General features: G+C 53.1%; 1 protein-coding gene across 1 annotated transcript; it reads right to left on the reverse strand.

The window, feature by feature from the left end:
* Window positions 1-417: 417 nt before the first annotated feature.
* On the reverse strand, window positions 418-23,876 carry XKR7 (XK related 7). The gene is made up of 3 exons (XM_036093202.2): window positions 23,271-23,876; window positions 3,146-3,348; window positions 418-1,896 (listed from the first exon to the last, which is right to left on the reverse strand). The coding sequence occupies exons 1-3, from the start codon at window positions 23,855-23,857 to the stop codon at window positions 941-943; spliced, it is 1,746 nt and encodes a 581-aa protein (XP_035949095.1). The 5' UTR covers window positions 23,858-23,876; the 3' UTR covers window positions 418-940.
* Between the last annotated feature and the right edge of the window lie 924 nt (window positions 23,877-24,800).

A 24,800-nucleotide genomic window follows, 5' to 3' on the forward strand; every position in this document is an offset into this window, starting at 1 on the left:
TGTGCTAGAACCTCATGTATAACTAGAGTATCTTCCTAGACATTTTATCTGTTGTATTCAAGACCTTTATCTAGAAGAAATGTTCTAGATACTCATCTAGAACAAAGAATGGCTCCTGGAAACATTTCACCTGAGGTGTCTGGAACCTCATCCATAATAGAGCCCACAACAAAGGGTGTCTCCTGACGAGTTCACTTTGGGAACATTCTCTATGTGGTGGATTGAGGGTTCCCCTCCCCCAAACCTGCTATCCCTTCGTGCTCCTGCTGGCCTACACCCCTCAGTTGCCTCAGGGTTCTTCCCCCTCTCCAGCTGCAAGCACTGTCAGCCCCCATCCCAACTCCCCACCCCACCCCAACTCCCTCCTTTAATTCCCCTCTTGCCCAGGCTCAGGACCCCACAGGAACTGTACCAACCTTGTCGACCAGATGCTCCCACCTCCCCTCACATCTTCCACGGCCTCCTCCAGCCTTCTCGGAGATCTCCTCTCCCCAGAGAAGCAGCCCACCCCCCACACCCCTTGAGGAACACAGGGCCTAGGACATGGACCCCAGCCAGTGCCCTGTCTCTGGCAGGTCCGCCAGGAGCAACATGTGGGTGACTCCAGGCAGGGGAGAGGGTGGGGTGCCCCTGGCACCAGACACGTATGGAGGCCTTCATGAAAGTGGGGCAGCTAATGAGGAGTGTAGCACCAGTTGATTCCCTGGGCCCTAGGTTCAGGGGAGTTTAGGAAATGGGCCACAGGGCTGAAAACAGGGCCTAGGGCTGGGGCCTCCACAAGGCTGTCCCCTCCCCTGAAAGAACCCAATGGTGGGCCACTCTGCCCTTGGACCAACAGATCCACACCCCTTTAGCTGGGTGGCCCTGAAATTCCGGGCTCAACACTGTGATTGATGTGGGGTCAGCCAAGCCTGTCCCTCTTTGTGGGGGAGACTGTGGCCTACACCGTGGTCTCGTACTCCAGCAGCTCCTGGGGGACCCCCACGCTCCGGTACTGCAGCCGAGGCGTGGCAGGAGAGGCGTACTCCAGCGCCAGAATGGTCTTCCGGAGCCGGCGGTCGATGAAATGAGCATCCCAGGCAGGGTACTTCTTCCGGGGCAGGTCAATCCGAATGACAGGCCCTTCTGTCCGCAAAGGGCGAGCCACTGGTGTGGGAGGCAAGCCAGGGCGCACCTGGAAGACAGGTGGCGTGGGGGTCCCTGCACGCTCGCCCCCCACTGAGGCCCCATCCCTCTCAGCGCCTGTAGTCCTTGGCAGGGATCTTGGGGGACTTGTGACGGCGTCGGCTGGTGGGCCACAGGGTCCTGGGGACTCCGGGCAGATGCAGCCAGGCGCCTGGGGACCCAGCATGGGCCCGTTGGGGTGCAGGAGGCAGTAGTAGACGCACATGAAGAAGATGCCCAGCGCGAAGCTGGAGGCCACCACACAGACCAGGATGAGCGAGCGGAAGTCAGGGGAGAAGTTGCGGCTAGAGTACCAGAAGCCAGTGAGCACGGCATTCTCAAGCAGGACGATGCAGTAGTAGAGGGCCATGCGGCGGCGGCTGCGGCCCTCCTTGACGTTGAACCAGCAGAAGATGTAGATGATGCCCACCACCATGTTGTAGATGATCTCCTCCCACTTGGACATGCAGAAGTCCGTCTCGCCCTGGATGACCCAGAAGGTCATGACGCACCAGTGGGCCACGATGAAGATGCCAAAGTAGAGCTTGTAGACGCTGGCAAAGAGCGCGAAGGCCAGGCTGCGAGCCGCGATGGTGAACAGATGCCAGAGCACCTGGGCCACGGCGCCCTTGTAGGACAGCGGCCGCTTGTCGTCCCGTGAGTCCCGCAGCACCTTCTGGTAGGAGGCCAGCGTCCAGGCCAGGGACACAAGTGAGGCAGAGGTGGACAGGGCTGCAGAGACAGGGTGAGGGTGGGGTGGGCTGGGTTAGGGGTGGGTCCGGGTCAGGGTCTGGGGAGAGGGGGACGGTTCTGGGTCAGGAGCTGGGTTCTGAGGAGGTATGAGGGAAGGGTCTATAAATCAGGAGGGCTGTGGGGAGGGTCTGGGTGGGCGGTCTTCCAGAGCGATGATGGGAGCAGGGAGAGCGGATGGGGCTGGGTACTTCTGTAGGAGCGGGAGCATAAAGGAAGAGGGAAGGTGGGTGACTTTGGTCTTCATAAGGGTCAGGGCCAGGTCTCTAGACTAGGGATGTCAGGGTTCAGGGGTCTTGGTGGGAGGGTGGGAAATTAGGGTCCAGGATTCTGGGAGTGAAAAAGAAGGTGAAGAGTTGGGGGTGGGGTCATGATTAGGGCATGGAGGAGCCAGGAGGGGACTGTTAGTAGCTATAGGCCACCAGGGTGAAGCTGGGGTGTGGAGAGGGGCATCCAAGCTGAGCACAGCTGAGGGCATGGGAAGACATCTGCCGTGGGAAGTTCTGATTGGGGCCCAGTATCCTGGGCAAGGGGTCCTGAGGGGCCTGAGAGGTGGTGATAGAATCTTCTGGGTCATTGAAGGTGGGATGGACAGTGTCTGGGTGGGAGGAGCTTGGGGGACTCCCAGGATGTGGTGTTTCTCTGACAGGGAAGGGGTTGGCCCGGTCTGTCAGAGTTAGGGGAGGGCCAAGGTTGGGGGACCAGGACTAAGCCTGGGAGGAGTCCCTCCCCATGGAGTAAAGACCAGTGAGAGGGTAGATAAACAGGCTCTCTGGAGACTGAGGGTGACTGAGCAGGTCTGTGAGTCAGGGGTGCCCCCGGGGGGATGCAATCTGGGATCAGGACACTTTGGGGAATGAAGGGCCGGGCCTGAGGTGTGGCGATGGTGTCAAGGGCCTCTTTGGACTTAGCAGAAATGGGGTCTGCTCTGCCCTGGCAAGGGGGAAGGGAGGAGGGTGAGAGCGGGGAGCACCCAGGGGTCCCAAAAGGAGGCAAGGAGGTGGAGGGACCAGCGCCCCCACCCACCCACCCCGGACAGGAGGGTAAGTGGGCCGCTGGAGGGGACATGGGGGTCTCCAGAGGCCTGGAGGGTGGTGAGAGTAGGGGGGGCTCCAAATCCCGGACAGCGAGTGGGCCGGAGTGGGGGTGGTAGGAAGGCGGGGCCCCCCTGCAGCGGACTGCGGTGAGGAGCGAGCCCCCGGGGCGAGGGGGGTGGGAGGGCGGAGCTCACCGGGCAGCAGGTCGGGCTCGGCGCCGCGCTGCACCAGGAGGCTGAGCTGCAGCACGAGCTGCGGCGCGCTGCGCAGGAAGGTCTCCAGCAGGCGCAGCATGCTCACGTCCGCGCTCTCGAACAGCATCCGCCAGTAGAAGTGGCGCCGCAGCCGCTCCCCGCGCCAGCGGCTCTGCAGCCCCAGGTACAGGGCGCGCAGGTACCTGCGGGAGGGACGCCGTGCTCAGGCCCCCGCGCGCCCGTCCCCCTAGCGGCTGTGCAGGTGCCCCCGGCCGGCAGGCGAGCGCCGGGGGCGGGTGCGCACTGTGTCTTTGCTCACCGCGCCCGGCAGAGCCCGTGTCCTCGGCTGTAAAATGGGCATATCGGAACGATCGCCTCCGGGGCTGTCGTCGGGGAACTCTGAATGGGCTCATTAGCCTAAAGCACTGGCACAAAGTAAGCCCTGAATGCAGCATACCGTCATTCTTGCTCTGGGGCCTGCTTTCTTTGGAGGATTCCTGACACCTTACAGTGCACTGAGGTTCCGCTAGCCCCGCTGTTGTCCTCACTTTATAGATGAGGAAACTTGAGACCCAGAGAGGTATGCCACCTGTCCAAGGTCACCCAACGAGGAAGCAGTGGAACCAGGATTCCAACCCAGGCAGCCTGGTTCCTTCAGGAACGGTCCCTGGTGCCAACCCCCAGCTTCCTGGCCTGTTCCCCAACCCCACTCCAGCCCCACCCCTGGTAACTCCTGCTTTTCTTCCAAGGCTCAGCTTTTAAACAGTGACCTTTTCCAGGAAGCCTCTGCTGACCACTTTCCACCTGGGGTAGGGACCTCTCCAGACAGGCTTCTGTCTAACCCACAGTGGGCTGGGACTGCCTACTTATGCATCCATCTCCCCCAGACTGTGAGCTCCGTGAGGATGACTAGGTCAGCTCGCGAACTGCTGTTCCCTCAGTTCTTAGCACGCGGTAGCTGCTCAATCCCTGTTGCTCAGAGCGAATGCAGGCAGGACTGCAAGTTTGTTTGAATTGAATGGAGCCCTGGTCACCCAGTAGCGGGTATGGAAGGGATTCTGAAGTCCTGAGTTCAAGTGCCGACTTCACTTCTAATTTACTGTGTGCTCTTGAGCCAGACCCTCTTTGAGCCCTAGTGAATCCCTCTCGAAGTGGCTGTGAGGATGAAATGGATTTGAAAATGCTCTGCACCTATAAAGTGCAGTGCCCGTGTAGGATGAGAAGGGGCCTGCCACCCAGAACTCCTCTCTGCCCTGGGTCTTTGCCCAGCAGCTCTGCCCCGGCCTGTTGCAGCCATAGAGCTCCCCCAACCCCCGAATTCTCTGATTCATGGGGGCAGGCACACCCTTTGCTGAAACCAGAGAGTACTCCTCTAGAAGTTATCTCCTCAGAAATCAGGGAAGAAAATCCCAACACAGATTCAGTGATCCTATTACTTGAAGCTGAGATTGGAGAACCAGGTATTTGGGGGGGGTCTACTCCCAGATGTGAGGTGCTGACATTTTTAAGATGTTGTTTGGGAACCTGGGGACCAACTGTATTCAACTGTGCGTTGCCAGCCCAAGAGAGGAATCACAGTACTCCCTGGAATTTGGGATCAGCTGATACCCAGAGTTTCCCCGGATGAGTATCCCAGTCTTAGGAATGGTGTGGTCCTCCCTGGGACTCAGTTTCTCTATCTGCCAACAAGAAGGATGGGCTTAATGACTCTGGAGATCCTTTTAGAGCTAACATTCTGGGACTCTCCTCCCCAAAACATGGCTAGAAACATCCCATTCAGGGCCCTCCTCCCCATCCCTGGGTCTTCCCAGCACCAATCAATGGTGTAGACACACCTTCAACATGACACCATGTGGGACCAGCAGCTGGGAAGGGGAAGAGGGCTGCTCCCTCAGAAGCAGAATCAACAAAAGCAAAGGCCCCTCAGTCTAACTCTCCCATCCAGTGCTAGAATTCCTTCGGCAAATCCCAGCCCTGTGTGTTTCCACCTTCTGCTTGCATGCTCCCCAGGATGGGGAGTCCCTACCCCCTGAGGCAGGGCCTTTGCCTTCTGAGCACCTCCAAAACTGGACTGTGTTTCTTCCGATGCACAGAAATTTGTTTCCCTGTACTTTCCATTCTCTGGGCCCCTGACTTCCCCCCACATGAGGATCCCTGCAGCATATATTCATGGACCAAATATATTTTGATCGCTTGTTATGTGCCAAGCCCTGTGCCCTTAAGTATCTCAGAGTTCCGTGGGACAGAGACAAGATAAGATCTGAAATAATTGCTCTAAGATGTGTGGAACCCAGAGAAGAGACGGGTAACTTTAGCTGGAGTGGGGAGGAGATCAGGGAAGACTGCCCAGAGGAAGAGACATTTGATCTCAGCTTTAAAGCTTGGGTAGGATTAGAAGGCCCGCAGGAGGCAGAAGGGCCTTCCAGGCAGAAGAACCAGGTGAGGCCGAGGCAGAAAGGCACGAGAGGGCCCGGCCTTTTAGGGGAACGGCCAGTGGTTTGCTGGGCCTGGAGGGGTGGCTTTTCACGGGAAGGGGCATAGGAAGACTAGAATTGTGAAGGGCATCAAATTCCAGACTGAAGAGTTCATATTTTATTTTAAATCTGAATTCTATCCCACAGTCAGGGGGATGTGATCAGCTTGCTGGCTGAGAAAGCTCGCTCTGGAGACTGGCTTGGAGGAAAGCCAGGAGAGGCTGGGGTTTGGTCCAGGCCTGAGCTGACAGGCTGAGCTAAGGCAGGGCACCGAGGAGGCGCAGAGAGCAGAGGTGGAGATGGCCAGGGGTGGGGTGCTATGGGAGAGAGAGCAGGACGGCCTGTAGGGCTTCTGGGGAGCCCAGAACACAGACCACATTTCCCAGCCTCTACCTTCCTCCCCAGACCTATTCCCTTCTCCATTCCTGTGGCTCTAGCTTTGAACAGAAAGGAGAGACCAGCTGGTCCAACGTGAAGGGGCCTGGGGAGTTGGGGGGAGGGCGACACCCTGGAAGTTTCTCTCAGGCTGGAGGACCATCTGTTTCCTGGCCCGGGTCAGCATGAGGGAGGCCCTGGCCCAGCCAGCATCCATCACCACCTGACAGGCTGCCTGCCCACCTCCCCGCCCACTCCTGCCCCCTCCTCTGCCACCTCCCAAGGCCCCTCGCCGCAGATAACCACAGACAAAGGGCTCACCCAGCCCAGGGCTGCTGTGGGCCGAGTAGGGAAGGGGAGGGGAAGAAAGGAGGCCTCTGAATCCCAAAAACGTGGCATTGGGCAGTGTGGAAAGACTACGGCACAGTCTGGGGATGAGAGGACCTGGGTTCAACCTCACTCTGCCTCTTTTGGCAACAGGACCCAAAACCGTGACTGTTCCTTCCAGCCGGCACTAAATGCTCGTTGCCAAGGGCCTGCAAGGTTTTCGCGGGCCTAGGAAAATGTTGGAGGCCTGGAAAAAAAAATTGGCTCTAAAGCACAGGGAAAAACTGCAGAATCAAAATTAATAAATGTTTAATTAAATATCTGCAAAACAGAACATGATATCAGCCAGTCGACTGCAATTTGGCTTTTATCTGGTTCTATATAATTTACATATGGTGTTTGATGTGGCTGCATTTTAATATGCTTGGTAGATGTGGGGCCCACAAAGGTTTTAAAGCAGCCCTGCCCAGGACATGTAACCTAATTTCCCTGTGCCTCAGTTTTACCTTCTTTAAGAAGGGGCCAGCACTCACCATCCTGCCTGTGTCACAGCCCCTGCCGTGAGGATCAGAAAGGCAAGATGGCAAAATGCTGGGCTTGTGGATTTGCTTCCCAGCCCTGACCTGGATGCTGTGTGACCTTGGGTGGTCTCTTTGCCTCTCTGTGCCTCATTTTCCTCTTTATTGTGAGCATTGAATGAGGTGATGGGTTTGAAAATAATTTGTACACTAAGAGGGGTGTGCACATAGAGAGCGGGAACACATGCTAGGCGGAGGCCTCTGGCTCCTCCTGATCACCAAGCAGCCTCTCTTGAAACCTCCTCCAGGAAGCCCACCCTATTCCACTCTAGTTGAAGGGAATTTGGAAGAAGCTGATTTTCACCACAAATGGGACCAATACCACCCACAGAGAAGGATGTCTCATCTCAGAGAAAGGAATCCCACTTGGGGGTGGGGGGGTGGTGCATCTGGTCTCTAACAAAAGGCATCCCCAGTCCATCCATTCTCTCCACCCTGGTCCAGACCACCATCATCTTTTACCTTCTCGATGGGCTCCCTGTATCCACTCCTGCCGCCATGTAATCCATTCTCCACGTGGCAACAGGCGGGATACTTTAAAAACCAGTCAGATCGTGTCATTCCCCTTCTCAAAACCTTCCAAGGGCCTCCCATCACACTTGGAATAAAGTCCAAGGGTTTTCCCTTGACTTGCAGGCCCTAAACCATCCGGCCCTGCTTGTTTCCTCGTCTCGAGCCACTGCTTTATGTGTTGCCGGCACTCCAGCTGCCCTGGAGGTTCCTCGAACCCAGCCTAACGTTCCTGACTCAGGACCTTTGCACCTGCTACTTGCTCTGCCTGAACACCCCTCCCCCAACACCCTCCTGAGACTAGTTCCTCAACGGCTCCCACGTCACCTTCTCAGAGCGGCCCCCCGGGTCACCCATCCCATGTTGCCCTCCGCCCTCACCAAACCACTCTCATCTGTCACACTGCCCTGTCGGATCTTCTTCGGAACATACTCTATCAAACACTCTTATTAATGTACACATTGATTTTCTGTTTTACCACTGCAGCTCTATGAGGGGAGGGACTCGGTCTGCCTTGGTCACCCCTGTCTCCTCAGCATCTGTATGTGTAGTAGGCACTCAATAAATATTTGTTGAATGAATTAAAGGTGAGAGAGTGTTTGCCTGTGTCTTTCTCCTGACCTTGGAGGCCCCGGGGCTCCTCTGCCTGAGTTTGCTTACTGCCAGGACACCTCGTGGGCAACTCCTGTCCTCACTGACTCATTTCTGGCCTTCCTCCTCCCGGAAGGTTTCCCTGATACTTGTTCGCCTGGTTGGGCCCCCCACAACACTGACTTCAACTGCCCAAGGCCAGTGTGAACCAGACCTAACAGGTTTATCACCACCCACTTTACAGTGTGGGAACAGATGCTCAGGGGCCTATTTTGGATCTAATTTGCTGACTGCCTGTCTTGTGCTCAGAGAAGCATGTCCAGGAGGAAACTGGAAGAGCAGATAAGTGTGTATTGTTGAAGGTGAGGTTGGGGGCAAAAAACACACAACCCTAGGGAAGAGAGAAGGCAGCAGGTAGCATGTGAAATCTCTTACTCAGGCATCCAGAAAGCTCTCTCTTCTGGACCCCATTGCCTCTGAGAGCAGGCGGCAGGGTCAAGAAATGGACGGGGCTCACTCCCTGCTTCTTGGGTCTGGCTGTCCTTGTGACCCAGGAACCTCCCATTGTCCCCCTGACCTCAAGGGCTCCTCTCTAATGGGTAGAAGCAAGGAGGAAGGAGGAAGGAGGAAAGGATCTCATGTCCCTGAGAAAGCCAGGAAGCTTCTGGGCCAGTGTCGGGGTTGCCCTGTCTCTCTCCTGGTTTTGGTTCTTGTGTCGGCTGGAGTCTCCAGGACTAGTCAGGATTTCTGATCCATGCAGATGGCCAGCTTGGACCGGTCCTTCTGTCTGCCCTCACATCCTGGGTCTGGGTCACTATCTCTGTCTGTCACTCAGATCAGCCTGTTGTTGTGTCTGTCCCTTGAATGTGGGGTTAGCCTATTTATTTATCTGTCTATCTGTCAATCTATCTGTCCGTCTTGCCCTGGACCCTGGGTCAGTTCACCTGTCTGTCCCTTGGACGATGGGTCATGTTGTCTCTCAAATACTATGTCCATCTGTTAGTCAGACCGACCCTAGGGTCCTGGGTCAGCCTGTCTGTCTGTCTGCTCTTCGAGGCTGGGAACATCAATCTGTCTGTCCATTGGATGTCAGGATAGCTTTATCTGTCCCTTTGGATACTGGGCTTGCTTTTCTGTCTGTCTGTCTGTCTCTGGAATTCTAGGTATGCCTATTGGTCCGTCTGTCTGTCTTTCAGTCTCTCGGCTGCTTGGTCCATCTGGTGGTCTGCTGCTCAGCTCGAGGCTCGGCATGGCTGCTGGCTTCCCTGCCATCCTCCCCTGCCTGCTCCTCTCCCGACTCTGGGTCTCTTTCTGTTTGTCTGCGTCTCTCACATCCTCAGCTCCTCCATCTGTCGGTCTCGGCGTTTCTGAGTGTGTGTTCTCGCCCCTTTCCACTCCCCCTCATGGCTCTGGGCCAAAAACACAGCAGCTTCCAGCAGCTACCCCACTCCGGCTCCATCCAGGAACCACCCCCCTGCACGGCGAGCTCTCTCATCTCCCACACGGGCCAGGCCTGCAGACTCTGGAAGCTGAGCAGGTGGCACGGGGCAGGAACCCCACAGGGGCTGAGCCCCTTACTGTTCTGTGGGCTTGTAGGGGGACAGTGTGCGAGTGTGAATAATAATAATAGCTCACATTTATTGAGCGCCAACTGTATGCTAAGCCTTGTTATACGGATTGTCCATTCCTCACAGCCAATCTTTGAGGTGGGCACTATTACTATCCTCATTTTACAGATGAAGAAACTGAGGGTCAGAAAGGGAGTGGGGCTTGTATAAAGTCCCACAGCAAGTTAGCTGCCAGACCTAGGACTCAGACTTGGCTCTCCATGGGCCCCTACCTCGGAGAAGATGGTTCGGTTCCCTGGAAGGTGGGCGGCATGGCTGCCAGGGAAGACCCACGTTGGACGGGGTGGAGGCACGGGTTCAGAGGAAACAAGAGGAGGGGTGACTGTACTCACTGGAGTTAGGGGACCCAGGCTCAACACTTCACTAGACTTTCTGGGAAAGTCCAAGCCCTCTGGGGGCCTCCGTCCTCCTCTGCAAAATGAGCCCTAGTAACGGGATTCTTGCTTACGGAAAAGGGGTTTCCATGCAGCCCCTCACCCCACCCATCCAGTTCTGCTAACAGCCAATGTCCTGAACCCAAGTACTTCCTTCCACCAGGTGGCACCACTCTGGCGCTGGCCACTGAACTCGGAGCCCTAGGGGCTTCCTGTCCCCCTGGTCTCCTTCCTTCCTTGCCCTCCTAGAGCTTATTCCTAACACAGTCGCCTGGGGGATCCTGTAAAATCCTAGAGCAGGTCGTGCCGCGCCTTAGAGTTAAATCTTCACTGCGACATTTGAGACCTAGTGCAATCTGGGTTCGGACCTCATCTCCCTCCACCTTCCCCCTCTCATGAGTCTCCAGCTGTTTCCTGAATACCCCAAGCCCATTCCAGCCTCAGGGCCTCTGCCTAGAAGGGGCTTCACCACCGATGCCTGGCAAATTCTCATTCTTTTCATCTCAGCTCAGTGTCACCTCCTCTGGGAGGCCTTCCCAGATCCCCCTCACCCCCCTTCCAAAGCACTTCTACCCGCCCCTCTGGCCACTTTCTGTCCTGTCATCCTGTTTTCTTTTCTTAATTAACACATCACAACCTGAAATGGTCTAATTTTTCGCTTCTGTATTTGTTGTCTGTCTCTCTGATGGTGTGGGGCCCCTGGTTGTCCTGTTTTCTGCTATGCCCCTCGGGCCTGGCATAGAGTTAATGTTCAATATATATTTGTTTCTTGAATGAGTGAATGTGTGAATGTACTTTATAAACTCTGCTTTATAAGCTCCCCAAGTAAAGGTGGCCAAGTACAGAGGGAAAGGAACCAAGCTTGGGAGTCAGGGAGACCTGGGTTCAGATTCCGGATCCATCATTCACTGTCTGTGTAGTCTTGGGCAAGCTGCTTCCCGCTCTGAACCCCTCAGCTCAATGCCCACTTTATGGGGTAGCTATGAAATCAGAAAGTAGTGATAGGCATAAAATTCCCAGCCCAGTGTTGGGCACTCGACTGGCACGAGGTTTGAGGAGCTGTCTGCCTCAGAGAACCCAGCAGGAAGAGGAGGCCTCGTAGATTCCAGTTTAGTTCCTGGTAGACCTGAGACCTGCTCCTCGGCTGGCTTTCCCAGGTGCTCACTGAATCTGTCCCCAGGAGGCAGAGGGTCAGAGAAGTCCCTTTGGGGGGAATCCTAGGGCAAGGTCTTCTTTGGGGGTCTTTGTCCTTCCCCTGAAAACTGCCACTCATTGAAAGGCCCTCTGAATGTACTTGGCTAAAATCCTCCCTGCAGCCCTGGGAGGTTTTGTGGGCATGATCCCCATTTTCCAGATAAGGAAACAGTCTCAGAAAAGAGGAGGTTTATTTGACATTGATTCACCCAGCATTTTTTTTTTAAAGATTTTATTTATTTGACAGAGAGAGACACAGCGAGAGAGGGAACACAAGCAGGGGGAGTGTGAGAGGGAGAAGCAGGCTTCCCGTGGAGCAGGGAGCCTGATGCAGGGCTCGATCCCAGGACCCTGGGATCATGACCTGAGCGGAAGGCAGACGCTTAACGACCGAGCCACCCAGGTGCCCCAATTCACCCAGCATTTTTAAAAACTTACTATGTGCTGGGGCGCCTGGGTGGCTCAGTCATTGGGCGTCTGCCTTCGGCTCAGGTCATGATCCCAGGGTCCTGGGATCGAGCCCCGCATAGGGCTCCCTGCTCCACGGAGAGCCTGCTTCTCCCTCTCCCACTCCCCCTGCTTGTGTTCCCTCTCTCACTGTCTCTGTCTGTCAAATAAATAAATAATACCTTAAAACAAAAAACTTACTATGTGCCAAGAACTGTGCTAAAATGCTGGTGGACACGATAGTGAGCAAGACAGACCCAGCCCACCTGGTGTTGCCCAAGTAGGAGACCTGGACATTGTTTAAATCAGCATGTAAACTGGTAAGGACAAACATTCCATGGGTTCCAGACATGCTCCAAACAGGACCCTGTGCTCCAGCACCGAGGAAGACCTGGCCTGGTCCTGCTTGCCGAGGTGTGGCAGTCAGGGAAATCTGGAGGGGGCTACCGAGCCGTGATCTGAAGCAGGCACAGGAATTAATGGGCTGAAGGAGGGAGGAAAGGGAATTTCTGGTGGAGGAACAACATGGGCAGAGGTCCTGAGTGGCAAGGAAGCAGTATATGGTCAGAAAGGCTGTAGCTCAGAGAAGGAGGTGAGAAAGTGAGGGGTGAAGGGGGCCATGGTGAAGCATTTGGCCTTTATCATAAGAGTAATGGGGAGCCACAGAGAGGTTTTAAACAAGGGAGCCACGGTAGAGCTAGCTAGCACCTCTCTCTTTTAGAGGGAGAGCTCTGTGGGGAACAGAACAGGGAGAAGCAAGGGGGCAAGGTGGGAGACCAGTTACAGGTGAGAATTGAATATGGCCCCCACAGAAGGGCAAGGACTCCAGAAGCAAGTAGCAGGAGCTTGGAGAAGTGACTTGCCCGAGGTCAACAGCCAGAAGCATCAGAGTTGCATCTCAAATAAGGAACGGTGACTCCCCCATTTCATCACCGGGTGCAAATCAAGCTGAGTCAGGCCCTGAGGACCCAGATGCAGTCTGTGGGTCCTCTGGGAAAAACTGGGCCCTCTCCCCTTACCTGCAAAGGGACCCAGGAAGCTCTTGTAGGGAATGGCCTTGAGGCTCCCTTCCCATCTGTCTATCCCTCAATGCTGAGCACTCCTGTAAGAATGCAAAATGGGACCTTCCTGGGGTTGGCAGCCAAATGAGTCATAAATGTCAGAAAAGAATGTGATTTTACACGTTTGGCTCCCATTTCGTGCAGTGCTGAGAGCTGTGCTGTTTCCCTCCTCCTTAGCAGCCCTCTATGAAGTCACGGCACCTCTTTTTTTGCTGGGCTAAGGCCAAACATTTCCCTGCCACTAATTTTAGGCTCTGGCTGAAAAGCTGAGACCCTCTCCCCTTCCACCCACTGCCACCAGCTCTTCTTTTCACTCAGCAGGGAAGCAGGCAGCCCCTCTCCAGCAAAGCATCTGGGACCGGGTCCCCACCTCTTTTGTCCTTCACTGTATGAATGCAGCCAGATCTCTTCCTCTCTCTGGGTCTCATTTTCCCTATCTGTGAAATGGGTGCAGAGTGGAGACTAAAGCCCAGTACCCCATACTCTAGCCCAGGGCTCGTTGCCCCTCACTCCCCGCTTCTCTCTTTTCCTGATATCCCTGGGCAGAGTCGTCCCTGTGCGTCAGGGTATGAGCCAGTGTGGGAAGAGGGTTGGGTCCAGTCTCCTGGTGGCATCTGAAAGTACTTGGAGACGAAGGAAGGCAAAAAGTACCACTTCCATCTGTCCCTAGCCTGTGAGCCCCTAGAAGGTAAAGAGGCCAAGCTGTTATTATTGGGTACTCTTGGGAAGGAGAGATGGGTGCCTTGTCTAGAAAGTAGAGCAGCTCTAGCTGATTGCTGCCCTAGGAGAACGTGAGCCCAGTGTGGATGGAATTTCAACTTTTTAAGAATAGATGGAACTTAGAATATTTGTGCAAAAAAAAAAAATTTCCAATTTGGAAATGTTGGCAACTAATTTTTAAAAACACCATATGAATTTTTATTTTTATTATTATTTTTTTTTTTAAGAGAGGGAGAGAGGATGGGGCAGGTGCAGAGGGAGAGGGAAAGAGAGAATCCCAAGCTGGTTCCATGCCCAGCACAGAGCCTGACTTGGGGCTCGATCTCACTACCCTGAGATCATGACCTGAGCTGAAATCAAGAGCTGGTTGCTTAACTGACTGGGCCACCCAGGCGCCCCTACCATATGAATTTTTAAGAAATTATGATTCCTTGTTTAGGGTGTGATAATGGTATTCTGTATTTTAGTTGTACTTTTTAAAAGTCTATATTTTTATTTATTTTTTAAAAAGATTTTATTTATTTATTTGAGAGAGAGAGAGGGAGAAGGCATGAACAGGGGGAAGGGCAGAGGGAGAAGCAGACTCCCTGCCAAGCGGGGACCCTGATGCGGGGCTCAATCCCGGGACTCTGGGATCATGACCTGAGCTGAAGGCAGACGTCCAACCGACTGAGCCACCCAGGCGCCCAAAAGTCTATCTTTTTAGAGATGTACTGAAATACTTATGGATGCAGCGATATGTCGTCTGAGATTGGCTTCAAAATAACATGGAAGGGAAAGAAACAGGGTGGGGTCTAGACCTATGGTCTGCAACATCTATATGTCCTACACTAACCACATATGGCTATTTAAATTTAAATTAATCAAAATTAAATACAATTTAAAATTCAGCTTCTCAGTCACACTAGGCACACTTCAAATGCTCAGTAGTCATGCATGGCTAGTGGCTACTGTACTGAACAGTGTAGGCACAGAGCATTTCCTTCACAGAAAGTTCTATTGGATGCCACCGGCCTAGATAAAGCCAGGTTGGCCAGGAGTGAATTGTTGAAACAGGACGGTGGTGGCACAAGGGGGATCATTATCCTGTTCTCTCTACTTTTGTATATTTAAAAGTTTTCCATAATAAAAAGTTTCATCAGGCAGTAGGGACAAAATACTGCGTGGGCCAAACGAACACATCCTCAGGCTGGATTTGCCCGCGGGCCACCGATTTGCAACCAGTGGTGTGGCGGCTAAGCCTCGTAAAGCCCCCCAAGTTCGATCACAGAGTCTTCAAACTGTAAGGGGCTTTACAGATCGTCTAGTTTGCCCTCCAAACAGAGGGCAGGAGGCCGTGCTACAGCTTCCCTGACAAAGTCAGCTGCTCCTGTCTGCACGCATGTGGCCCCGAGGAGTTCACAGCCTCAGGAACAGCCCGCTCTGTTCCTGGACAGCCTGACTGTCTAGCTGTCTTGTTCCTATTCAAACAGATTCTGCTTCCCTTGGACCTTGGGTTGTCATCTGTCCTCACACTCTCTCTGGAGCCACAGAAAAAAAAGTCTCCTTCCTTGAAAGACTGTCTGTGGATGAGGATTAGCAAGCGTTAGGACCCCTGATGCCCCTCCTCCATCCCCTATCTTGTAACTAAGTAAGTGGGGTGGGCTGCTACTTGGGCCAATAATAATAGTGATAGCAGTACATATTTTCTGAGCATAGAGTATGTGAAAGTCCTGTGCATTTATATTATCTCAGGACATGTTTACAAGAAACTTAAGAGGTGGATACTATCACCATCCCCATTTCACAGATGAGACTAGAGCTCTAGCTGCTGAAGCAACTTGCCCAGGGTCACACAATGAGGAAATCATGGAGCCATGAGCCCACCAGCACCCCAAGCTCTCAGCCACCCTGCCCTCGTGTCTGAGTCCTAGGGAACTCAGCCAGTGTTCTCGAGCCCCTAATTGGACTTGACAGATGGGGTAACGGAACCCCAGGCAGTGAAGTGTCTTGCTCAAGATTCTGATTTCAAAGATTCCATTCCGTTCACACGAACATTTATTGAGTACCTGCTGGATCCGTCTCCTAAGCTAGCCAGGTCACTACACCAGCATCCTCTGGGGAACCTAGCCCCAGGGCTGTTCCTACCACATCTTATACAAATATAAATGCACTGCCCTTAGCCTGCATTTGTCCACTGCCAGTGTGGAAGGCTGCAGATGTAGGCCTAGTAGACCCCAGCTGTGCCCACCGCTGCCCCGGGGTCCCACACTGCCTTAGCATCCCCCGCATCAGTCACGGATACAAAGCCTCCTTCAACAGACTCATGTTCTAATAACTGCTAGGGACCCCGCCAAAGCTGGCCAGGTGGAGGGTCCCCAACAGCAACAGAGGCTCTGCTCTGAGCCAGTCACCATGGGGGCCAGAGAAAAGAAAGGGCAAGGCCTCACCTCCCCAGAGGCTTGTAATCTGGTAGGAAAACCAGCTATGTGGGCAGGCAATCACAAAAGAATATGATCAGGACTGTGGGGCTGAAGAGGAATGAGTAATTGTGCCTAGAGGGAAAGTCTGAGAGGAAGAACCCAGCATGTTAACAGTGGGTACTTTATATTCAAATCAAAATTTAAAAATATCTTTCTGATTTTTTTCTCCTCTTCCCAAAGCAATACATGATTGATTGTGTTGTAAGAGTACACTTAACTAGCGGAGGGCAGGATGGCTTGGTGGTCACACATGTGGGCTTGGGAATCTGACTGCATCCCTTTAAGCCCTGGCTTTGCTACTCACTAACTGGGAGGCTGTTACCTCTTTGTGCCATATTTCCACATCTGTCATACAGGCCAATAACGCTAGCTCACACTAATTGAGCACTTATGATATGCTGAGTCCTGTGCAAGGCATGTTCCTTACATTTACCAATAAGCCTTCACAACGGCTACCTGTCTAGCCATGGGACATTAACATCCCATCTCACAGATGAGGAAACCGAGAGAGGTTAAGTGACTTGCCCAAGGTCATACAGGTACACGTGGCAGAGCCAGAGTTTGAGCTCCAAAATCCTTGTTCTTTATCACTACACCCCCTACTTGACAGAATTGTGGTGAGGAGGAATGATCTCATTGAAGTTTCTATAAAGGTAACTAAAATTTTCAGTAGGATCTGACTTTTTAAAAGCAGGTAAGTGCATACATGTATTTCTTGGTTAATTAAAAACCAAAGGAAATCTTTAAGCAGTACAAGAAATATCTAATTAGTAAGTGGAAATCTGCCATAACCCCACCTCTGTGCCCCCCCCCAAGATAATGAGGGGAGGGGAGTCTTCTTTATACCTTTTCTGTATAAAGGTATACACCACCTGAGGTTTCAACAAGAGCCTATGGTTCCTTTATAAACAGACAGGACAACTAAACAATTTCCACTTTAGATTAAAAACAACAACTTGCCTGACTGAGGGAGTGGGAGGTGGGGTCTGAAGGGTTGAGGGCAGAATAGGTTTGTTCAGGGAAACTTCTCAGAACAGGCAGCATTTGAACTTGGCTTTGAAGGATGTGCAGAATTTCACCAGGAGGAGAATGGGACAGGGTGTCGTTAGAAGGACCACAGGCAGCTGCTCAGAGGCATGAAGGGAAAAAGTGTGTGGCTTGCTTCTTAGGGGCCCGGAGCAGTGAGGAGACAAAAGGGCAAGAGGCCAAGGGCTCTGATGCCAAGCTAAAGCATCTGGACCTGCTCGAGGGGCAGAGGGGAGCCCGGGCTGGCCCTCTGGCTCCAGAGTGGTGGAAAGGTCGGATCCGAGCATTCGAAATATCCTTTCTGCTGCAGGTGGAGGCAGGATGGGGCGGTGTGGGTTGGGGTGGGGGGAGCTGGAGGCTGATAGGATTTCCCAGGGGATCAATTTCAAGACCCTAACAAAGGCAGAGTGGTGAATGGAGAGGCCAGAGTAGATCCCAACCCATCCTCCTTCTCCTCCCTAGGGACCTTCGCCCCAGCTGCCTGGGTTCAAAGCCATTTCCTGGCAGCCCTCCATCCTCCCCACAGGGCTTCTCCTGTGTGGTCTTTATAGATCAAACAGGGGACGCTGGGCCCAACTGCCGCCAGCCGCTGTGTCTGTTAGGAGCAGCTCTAATGGCCTGTTGCAGCCGGATGGGCGGGGAAAAGAGGGTGGGGGGAGGACAGAGCACCTCCTGGAAAGGGGTCTCCCAGGAGGTGGGTGGCGAGGCTGGCCTGGAACAACCCTGCAAAGTCAGAACAGGGAGGAACCTTGTGGATAATCATCGAGTTTGGGGGGCGGGTTGTAAACATGTTTCAGCTGTGGTACAGACAAAACACAATCCTACATCGGTAACCAAAATATCAGAAAAGAGAAACTCAGAGATTTCAGGTTGAAAATGATGGTGTGAAGGCAGTGAAAGAGTTTGAAAACCACTATGGAATCCAATCCCTGGGCTGTTTTATAAAGAATAATACAAATAGTAGAAGCTGAAGAGAATTGCACACTTCCTGTGTTCCAGGTGCTGTGCTAAACACTATGTGTACGTCATTTAATTTAACTGCCCCCTCAAGCCACATGGGAAAGGTATTATTATTAGAATGTCCATTTTGCAGATGAGAAAACCAAGGCGCGGACAAGTTATGCCATTTGCCCCAAATCACAGAAAGTGGCAGACACAGGATGCATAAGGCTGATTCCAGAGTGCGAGTTCTTAATCATTAACATTCTGGCCCCAGTGGGGAAAATGACAAAAGAGGGACAGATACCCTGTCCACTGTGCCTGAAACAGACCCCCACCCCTGCGGCTACTACCCTGGTCCAGCCCCCATCTTCCCTCACCTGGATCACAGAGCAGTGGTGTCCTCCCGGGTCTCCAGGCTTACTCTGGCCTCCCACCGCTCTATTTTCCAGCAGCCAGAATGCACATTGTAAAACACAAGTCAAGTCCACCCTATTCCTCCCCTGCTCAAATTCTCTGGGGCTCCCACTTCAAGCACAGTGAAAGCCCTAGTCCTCCCCTGGCCTATGAAGCCCTGCGTGATGTAGCCCCAGCCAGCCTGTCTACCATCAACCCCTCCACTGTCCCCCGACTCTCTGCTTCGGCCACACAGGCCTTCTCCTTGCTCTTCTCTTTCCCTCTGCCTCGGACATCCTTCCCAAGGCCTCCATGCAGCTCACCCTCACCTCATTCAGTCCTCTGCCCACATGCCATGTCCTTGCAGGGGCCTGTCCTGACCACCTTCCCTCAAAGAGCCACACCCTCCTCCCTGGGACTCCAGCCCCCTGCGCTGTTTCACTGTTTCCATAGCGCTCAGTTGACCCTTTAGATTTCAGATTATGTTTACAATATATATGATATGTGATTTTACTTGTTTATTGGTTTCCCCCATTAGACTATTGATCACCATGAGAGCAGGGACTTTGTCTTACTCACCACTCTATTCCCGGCATGTAGCACAGTGTCTGGTGTACAGCAAGTGCTCCTTATACTAGCGGAATGAATGACTACAGCTTAAATAAACAGGTACCTTCGAGGCCCTCGTGCCCTCCTGCCCCCTCCTTGGCCGTGTGCGAATTGAACAAATCTTCCACAGGGAACAAAGACCAGGCTGATGGCACTACTCACGTCCAAGTGTCCTGAATACTTAACAATGGGACCAGCCCTTTGCTAAATCCTTGGTACACCTTATCAGATGAAACCTAGAAACAACCCAAGAGGTGGTACTATGATGGCCCCTAGATGACAAAGGTGCAACTCAGGCACCGAGAGATTATATAGCTTGTCACCATCACATATAGGAAGTGAACTGAGGACATTTGAATCCAGAGTCTGTACTCTTAACCATTAAGCCAAGAATATAGCTTCCCAGAGAGAAAACCCAGAAGCTGACTTTCACACCCAGTTGGTCACTAATTCATTTCAGAACTTCTCTTGAGTGCAGGTTTGTGAGGAGGCAGAGGGAGCAGTGCTGGGGCATAGAGGGAGTATTTAAGGTAAGGCCTTCCCTCTAAAGGTCTGCCTGCCTCCCTCCATCCCTCCCTCCCCATGTTGGGTCCCCAGATCCTGACAGCCTCAGAGGAATCCTATGCCAGATCATCTCCCACTAACTGGCTTAGCAAACTATGCTTATCTGGGAAAAGCTTGGGCCCAGTGAGTTCAAGATTAGGGAAAGCAGGATTCATGGTTTACTGCTCTGCTGCCCACAGGGTCAGAGAAGACAGGGTTAGGACTTTAATTGGCTTAACAACCCTGAGCAGCTTAACAGCTCCGAGGGTTAGGGTTGGGCGGGGAGGGATCAAAACACAGGTTGCTGTCCCGCTCACAGCCAGCTTCCATGTCCCACCAAAGGATCTGTGGTTGATTTTCTCAGGGATCCATCTGTCTTTGTGTGGGGCCATTGCTCCGGGATCCTCCCATGCAGCCAGTGTAGGGGTGCCAGAGATAGGACTTGGGCTTGGGAGATGAAGAAAGCTGGGCTGGCACCTCCCCTCCCCCCACTTCCTCAGTGGATGAGTTTGGACGAGTTACTTGACTTCTCTGAGCCTCATTTTCTTGTCTGATTGGGTATATCAATTGCCACCAGAGGGGAGGTTTCAGGGTAAAACGAGATCCAGTGTCTAGAGCACCTCATCTGGGGCCTGTTGGGACGAGGTGGGTGCACAGTGCCCATGAATTCCTTCCCCTCCTCTGCCTCCTCAGAGCCCCATTTTGTGTTTAAAATAATAGTAACACCCATTTCACAGGGTTGTTTGGGAACAGAATCCGGCCTAATCAGTTGAACCCATGTGCTGTCACAGGTCTGTGTTACCTGGCTCCTCAAAGTACTGAGACTTTTGATTCAGCATTGTATAAGCTTGAGGAGTGGCAAGCAATTTTTATAATTCAAATTATTTTATTCAGAATTGAGGGTGTGGGATCAGAAGGTGGACTGGCCAGTCTCCCAGCGTGGGTCCTGTAGGGCTCAGACACACCTCACCTTCCTCATTACTCCAGGTTTTACCACTCAGAACACCTGCACCAAGGCCTGCTGAACAGTGAACATGTTCATTGTGGGAACATTTCACGTGGTAAGCAAACATATGCCAACACTGCTTAATTTCTAGGAATGCCAGCCCCAGTGGCTTCTCTCTATCTTGTCTGGGTTTTCCTCCATTTAGCCAGACCCTTGGCCATTTTAGAATCCAGAGCTTTGGGGACAGGGGTCCAGAGACTTCAGCTCTGATAACCAGTCCCAGAGTCAGAATTCCAGAAAGGGAAGGCTCCTAAGGTCATCAGATCTGATATTCTCATTTCACATACAGGGAAATTGAGGCCCAAAGATGGGAAGAGTCTCACCCAAGGTCACCTAGCGAGCTAGTTACAAACCCTGATGTAGCCATGGGTTTCCTGATCCACGCCCCCAGTCCAGCACTTTCCCCACAATACACACTCTCTCCCCATCCTTGCCCACAATGTTCAAATCCCTCCCCCGCCTTTCACATTCTTATCTCAGTGCAGCAGAAGCTCTGACTTCCTATCTCCTGGAATCTTGGGATCTCAGACTCATAATTCTTTGAGCTTAGGGGACACTTTAGTGGCAGAACTGCAGGGTGGATAAATTGAACTTGGGCTTTGAAGGCAGAGAGTCCTGAGTCCCAGGTCTTCTATTCCTTAGCTGTGTGACCTTGGGCAAGGATGCCCCCTTTCTGAGCCTCTATTCCCTCAGCTATTAAGTAGGAATAACAATACAACCACATCCCAGGAGTATTAGGAGGGACACAGGAGATGAAACAGGTAAAAAAGCAACCAATAGGCTTGGCACAAAGTGATTGCTTAATAAAATAATTGTTATAGAACTATAAATTAGGGCTCTCATACCCCTAATGCCTAAGTGAAATGGTCCAGATGTGATCAAAGGGAATGAAACTGGACAAACTGAAACAAACATACCCTGTCTAAATTGCTACAGGCCTGATACTGCTAGATTCCTTTTTTTTTTTTTCCCCAAGAGAAGCTAGAACTCTGGATTTTTGAAATACTATACAAGCCAAACAAGACACTTCTGTATGCCATATTCAATTCCGGGGCCATTAGTTTGTCATCCCTGCAAAATCGTCTCATCCCAACCCCTTCACTTTACAAATGGGGGAGAGTGGAAATAGCCCTTTTATCTGAGAATCTATGGTGCTCCAGGGACCCTCAGCCATCTCCAGCCACTCCCTTGAGACCTCCCCTCCCTCCTACCCCCATGGTCATTTTTTGCCCTATTTGAGGGAAACTCAGTTTATGTTCAAGAAAGAAGTATTTGTTTCTTGTAAGTAGATTCTGAACCAGGGGAGGAGGGGGTTTGAGGTAGCCAGTGAGTTGAGGGGCAGCTGGCCCACTTTAGGCTAAAGGGAAAGGAGGATGAAGCTTTGGCTACCAAGAATAGGAAGTTACCATTTCAGAATCTAAAAATATCTATCACCATCTGTCCACTCGGGCACAGAATGATAAATGCAGATTAGTTCCTGGATGTAGACATGAATATTTTTATGTGTCAAGCTAATAATAATAACACCACCTTGTGTGGATAGAGCTCCACCTCCGTATTCCCTCAGGGCAAGCTAAATGGAATATACACATCATCTCAGCAAGGCATGGATGGGGAAACCAAGGCAGAGAGAAACTCAGCAACACAACAAGGGTGACACAGCAAATGAGCAGCTGGGACAAACCCTGGGAGTCCTGTTTCCAACCCTCAGCCCAGTACTGAATCTTCTGAGTTAGGCAGAATGTGTTAACAAATAGCAGAATAAATATAACAACAGCAGTAATTACCCTTTACTTCTCTATAGTGATTTTGACTTTTTCCATGCTTTCCCCACATCTGTGATCATGATAATCTATTACATTCCTAAAATACATTACAGTCTGCAAGGCCTTCACACAGATCTCCTCTCACCTGACCATCCCAACAGGTAAGAAAATGTGATGGTAGACCAATGAGATGAGATAAGGAAGGATTCTCCCTCATTTCACAGGTGAGGAAACTAAGGCTTGGTGGGAGGTTTATCTAAGATCACATAGTGGGCAAGTTCATTCTGTCAGTGCCCAGTAGAGCCTAAGCTACCAGAGCAACTTTGATTCAAGGGGAAGCCCAGGTTCAGAATTCCCCGTCTCCAATTAGCTCAGCTCAGCAGACAGCCTGGAAGTGGGCTGCTTGTACAAAGCCTCAGTTTTGTTTTACTGCCCTGGGATTAAAGGACAGCTAGTGGCCATCTAATCTCTGATTCAAGATCCAAAATCCCCTCGGCCCTGTGGGGGGTAGGGGAGACACTGGGGGAGTCCTAAGCAACAGAAGAAGCCAGACAGCTTCTCAGCAGGGTCTGGCTCACCCTTAACCAGAAGTCCAAAAAGTTTGGGCGGGATATTCATTTAGCTACCTCAAATTCTGTTTCTCCCAGGAGGCTGGGAATGGACTGCAATTCCAAACTGAGAATCTTTTGAGAGCAAGGAAGGACTTCTGAGATCTTTCCTAAGCTGAGGCTTGGCACTCAGGCAAAGCAGTGGGTCAAGGCTGGAGGGAGCCCTGGGGCCCTGTTCCAAGCTTCACACATCCCCTTCAGCCCTGGGCCCTCCTCATTCACACCCCCAAGGATCACTTTCTCTTCTTGCCCCATCCCTTCTTCCCTCAATGGCCAGATCAGAGAGGATGGCACTGGGGTTGGTCAGAGTTTGAGGGCAGAGGTCAGAGAGAAGCTGGCAGAGAAGAAATCAGAACTGCAATAGGGTGGGGCGGGGCGGAGGTCAGGACGCAAGGGGGGTCTGGAGAGGTCAGAGTAGGGCTGGGGCGGCAGGTAGGCCCTCGCCACCCCCACTCCTCGAGCTCAGCTCCCTCCACCTGCGCTTCTCCTACCTCCAGACCTGGCCGAGCTGCAGGACGTGGACGAGGGTCTGCAGCAGCCAGACGCAGAGGCGGCAGCAGCGGCGGCGGTAGGCGCTGGCCGAGGAGGGCGCGGGCCCGGGACCCAGCTGGGGGCTGCCTTCTTTGGTCCGGAAGGCGGCGGCGCTGTCCTTGGTGCTGATAGAAGGCCCGCAGGTGCCGCTGTCCTTGGTGCTGACGGCGGGTCCCGGGGCGCCCGCGGGCTCTGAGTTGTCGTAGACGAACCAGCGGAAGCTGAGCAGCTGCACAACCAGCGAGGGCAGGAGCACGAATAGCAACGTGAGGCCGAAGTAGGTGCGCTGACCCTGCAGGTAGTAGGAGGCCGCCAGCCACAGGTCCGTGGCGCCGTCGGAGAAGAACACGAGCAGCGCGCACAGCACCCAGAAGCAGTCCCGCAGCTCGTAGCGCGGCCCCGAGCCCCCAGCCCCGGTCACTCCGGGGCCCTCGGCCGCCGCCGCCGCCGTCTCCCCGCGCCCGCCCGCACCACTCCGGGCTCCTCCGGCCGCCCCCTCCGGCCCCGGGCCGGCCGCGGCCGCCGCTCCATCCGACTTCGCGGCCATGTTGGCGGAGCAGGAGGCGGGGAGCGACTTCCGGGCGGCGGAGGGGGTGGGGTGCGGAGTGGGAAGGACCCTGTGCGGGAGGCTCCCGCCTCCTCCTCTTCCTCCTCTCCTCTTCTTCCTCTTCCCCTCTACTTCAATTATTCATTCCCCTCGGCGCCTCCCCCGTGCCTCCCCGACCCCGCCCGGGCTGCGGCCGGATGGGCGCAGGTCCACAGGGAAGGGAGAGGGGGAGGGGAGGGAGAGCATCCCAGGTCACCCTCTCCTTCCTTCCTCAGAGGCGTGGGGCCCCAGCCACACGCTTTCTGCCTCTCATCCCCACCCCACTGCACTTCCTTATTTCCTCTTTTCTTCACCGCCCCCCTCTCCATCCTCTCCTCTTCCATTTATCTCCTCTGTTTACCTCCAGTGGCCTAGGTCTGAGGAGGGTAGGGGATAAGGGACTTGGAAGCAAGGAGCTGCCTAGGCGGGCACCTCAGGAACTCTTTAGCAATCACTGGATGCTAACAAGCCATTTCCTAGTTTCCAGAGTGTTCGCATATTGTTCCATCCCCGTCTTTGATCTTGAAGAGTCCCCTTTCCTATTGTCTTTTTCTTACTGGTTTGAATGAGAAAATTGCAGCTCTGAGAGTTGCTGTCTCTTCCCCACTCTCCCCTTTCCCTCCCTCAGGGACTGCTTTCATCTGGCCACAGCCCTAGTAGAGTTGGGCAGGGAAGGGGCAACATCAGAGGGAAGGGGATGGGAGGAAGCACCAAGTAGAGGGAAGAGCAAGTGCAGAGGCCTGCAAGCCTGAGATTTGAGGGCACATTTTCAAGGAATTCTGGACCACAGATCCAGGGAGGTAGAAAACTGGGAAAGATGGGGCTGGAGAGTTCTGAGGGATGAGACCCTAAAAGTCCAGAAGATGTACTTCCCAGAAGCAATGGGAAACCACTGCAGAATTTG

This window comes from Halichoerus grypus, chromosome 10 (assembly GCF_964656455.1).
Source record: "Halichoerus grypus chromosome 10, mHalGry1.hap1.1, whole genome shotgun sequence".
Lineage (NCBI taxonomy): Eukaryota > Metazoa > Chordata > Mammalia > Carnivora > Phocidae > Halichoerus > Halichoerus grypus.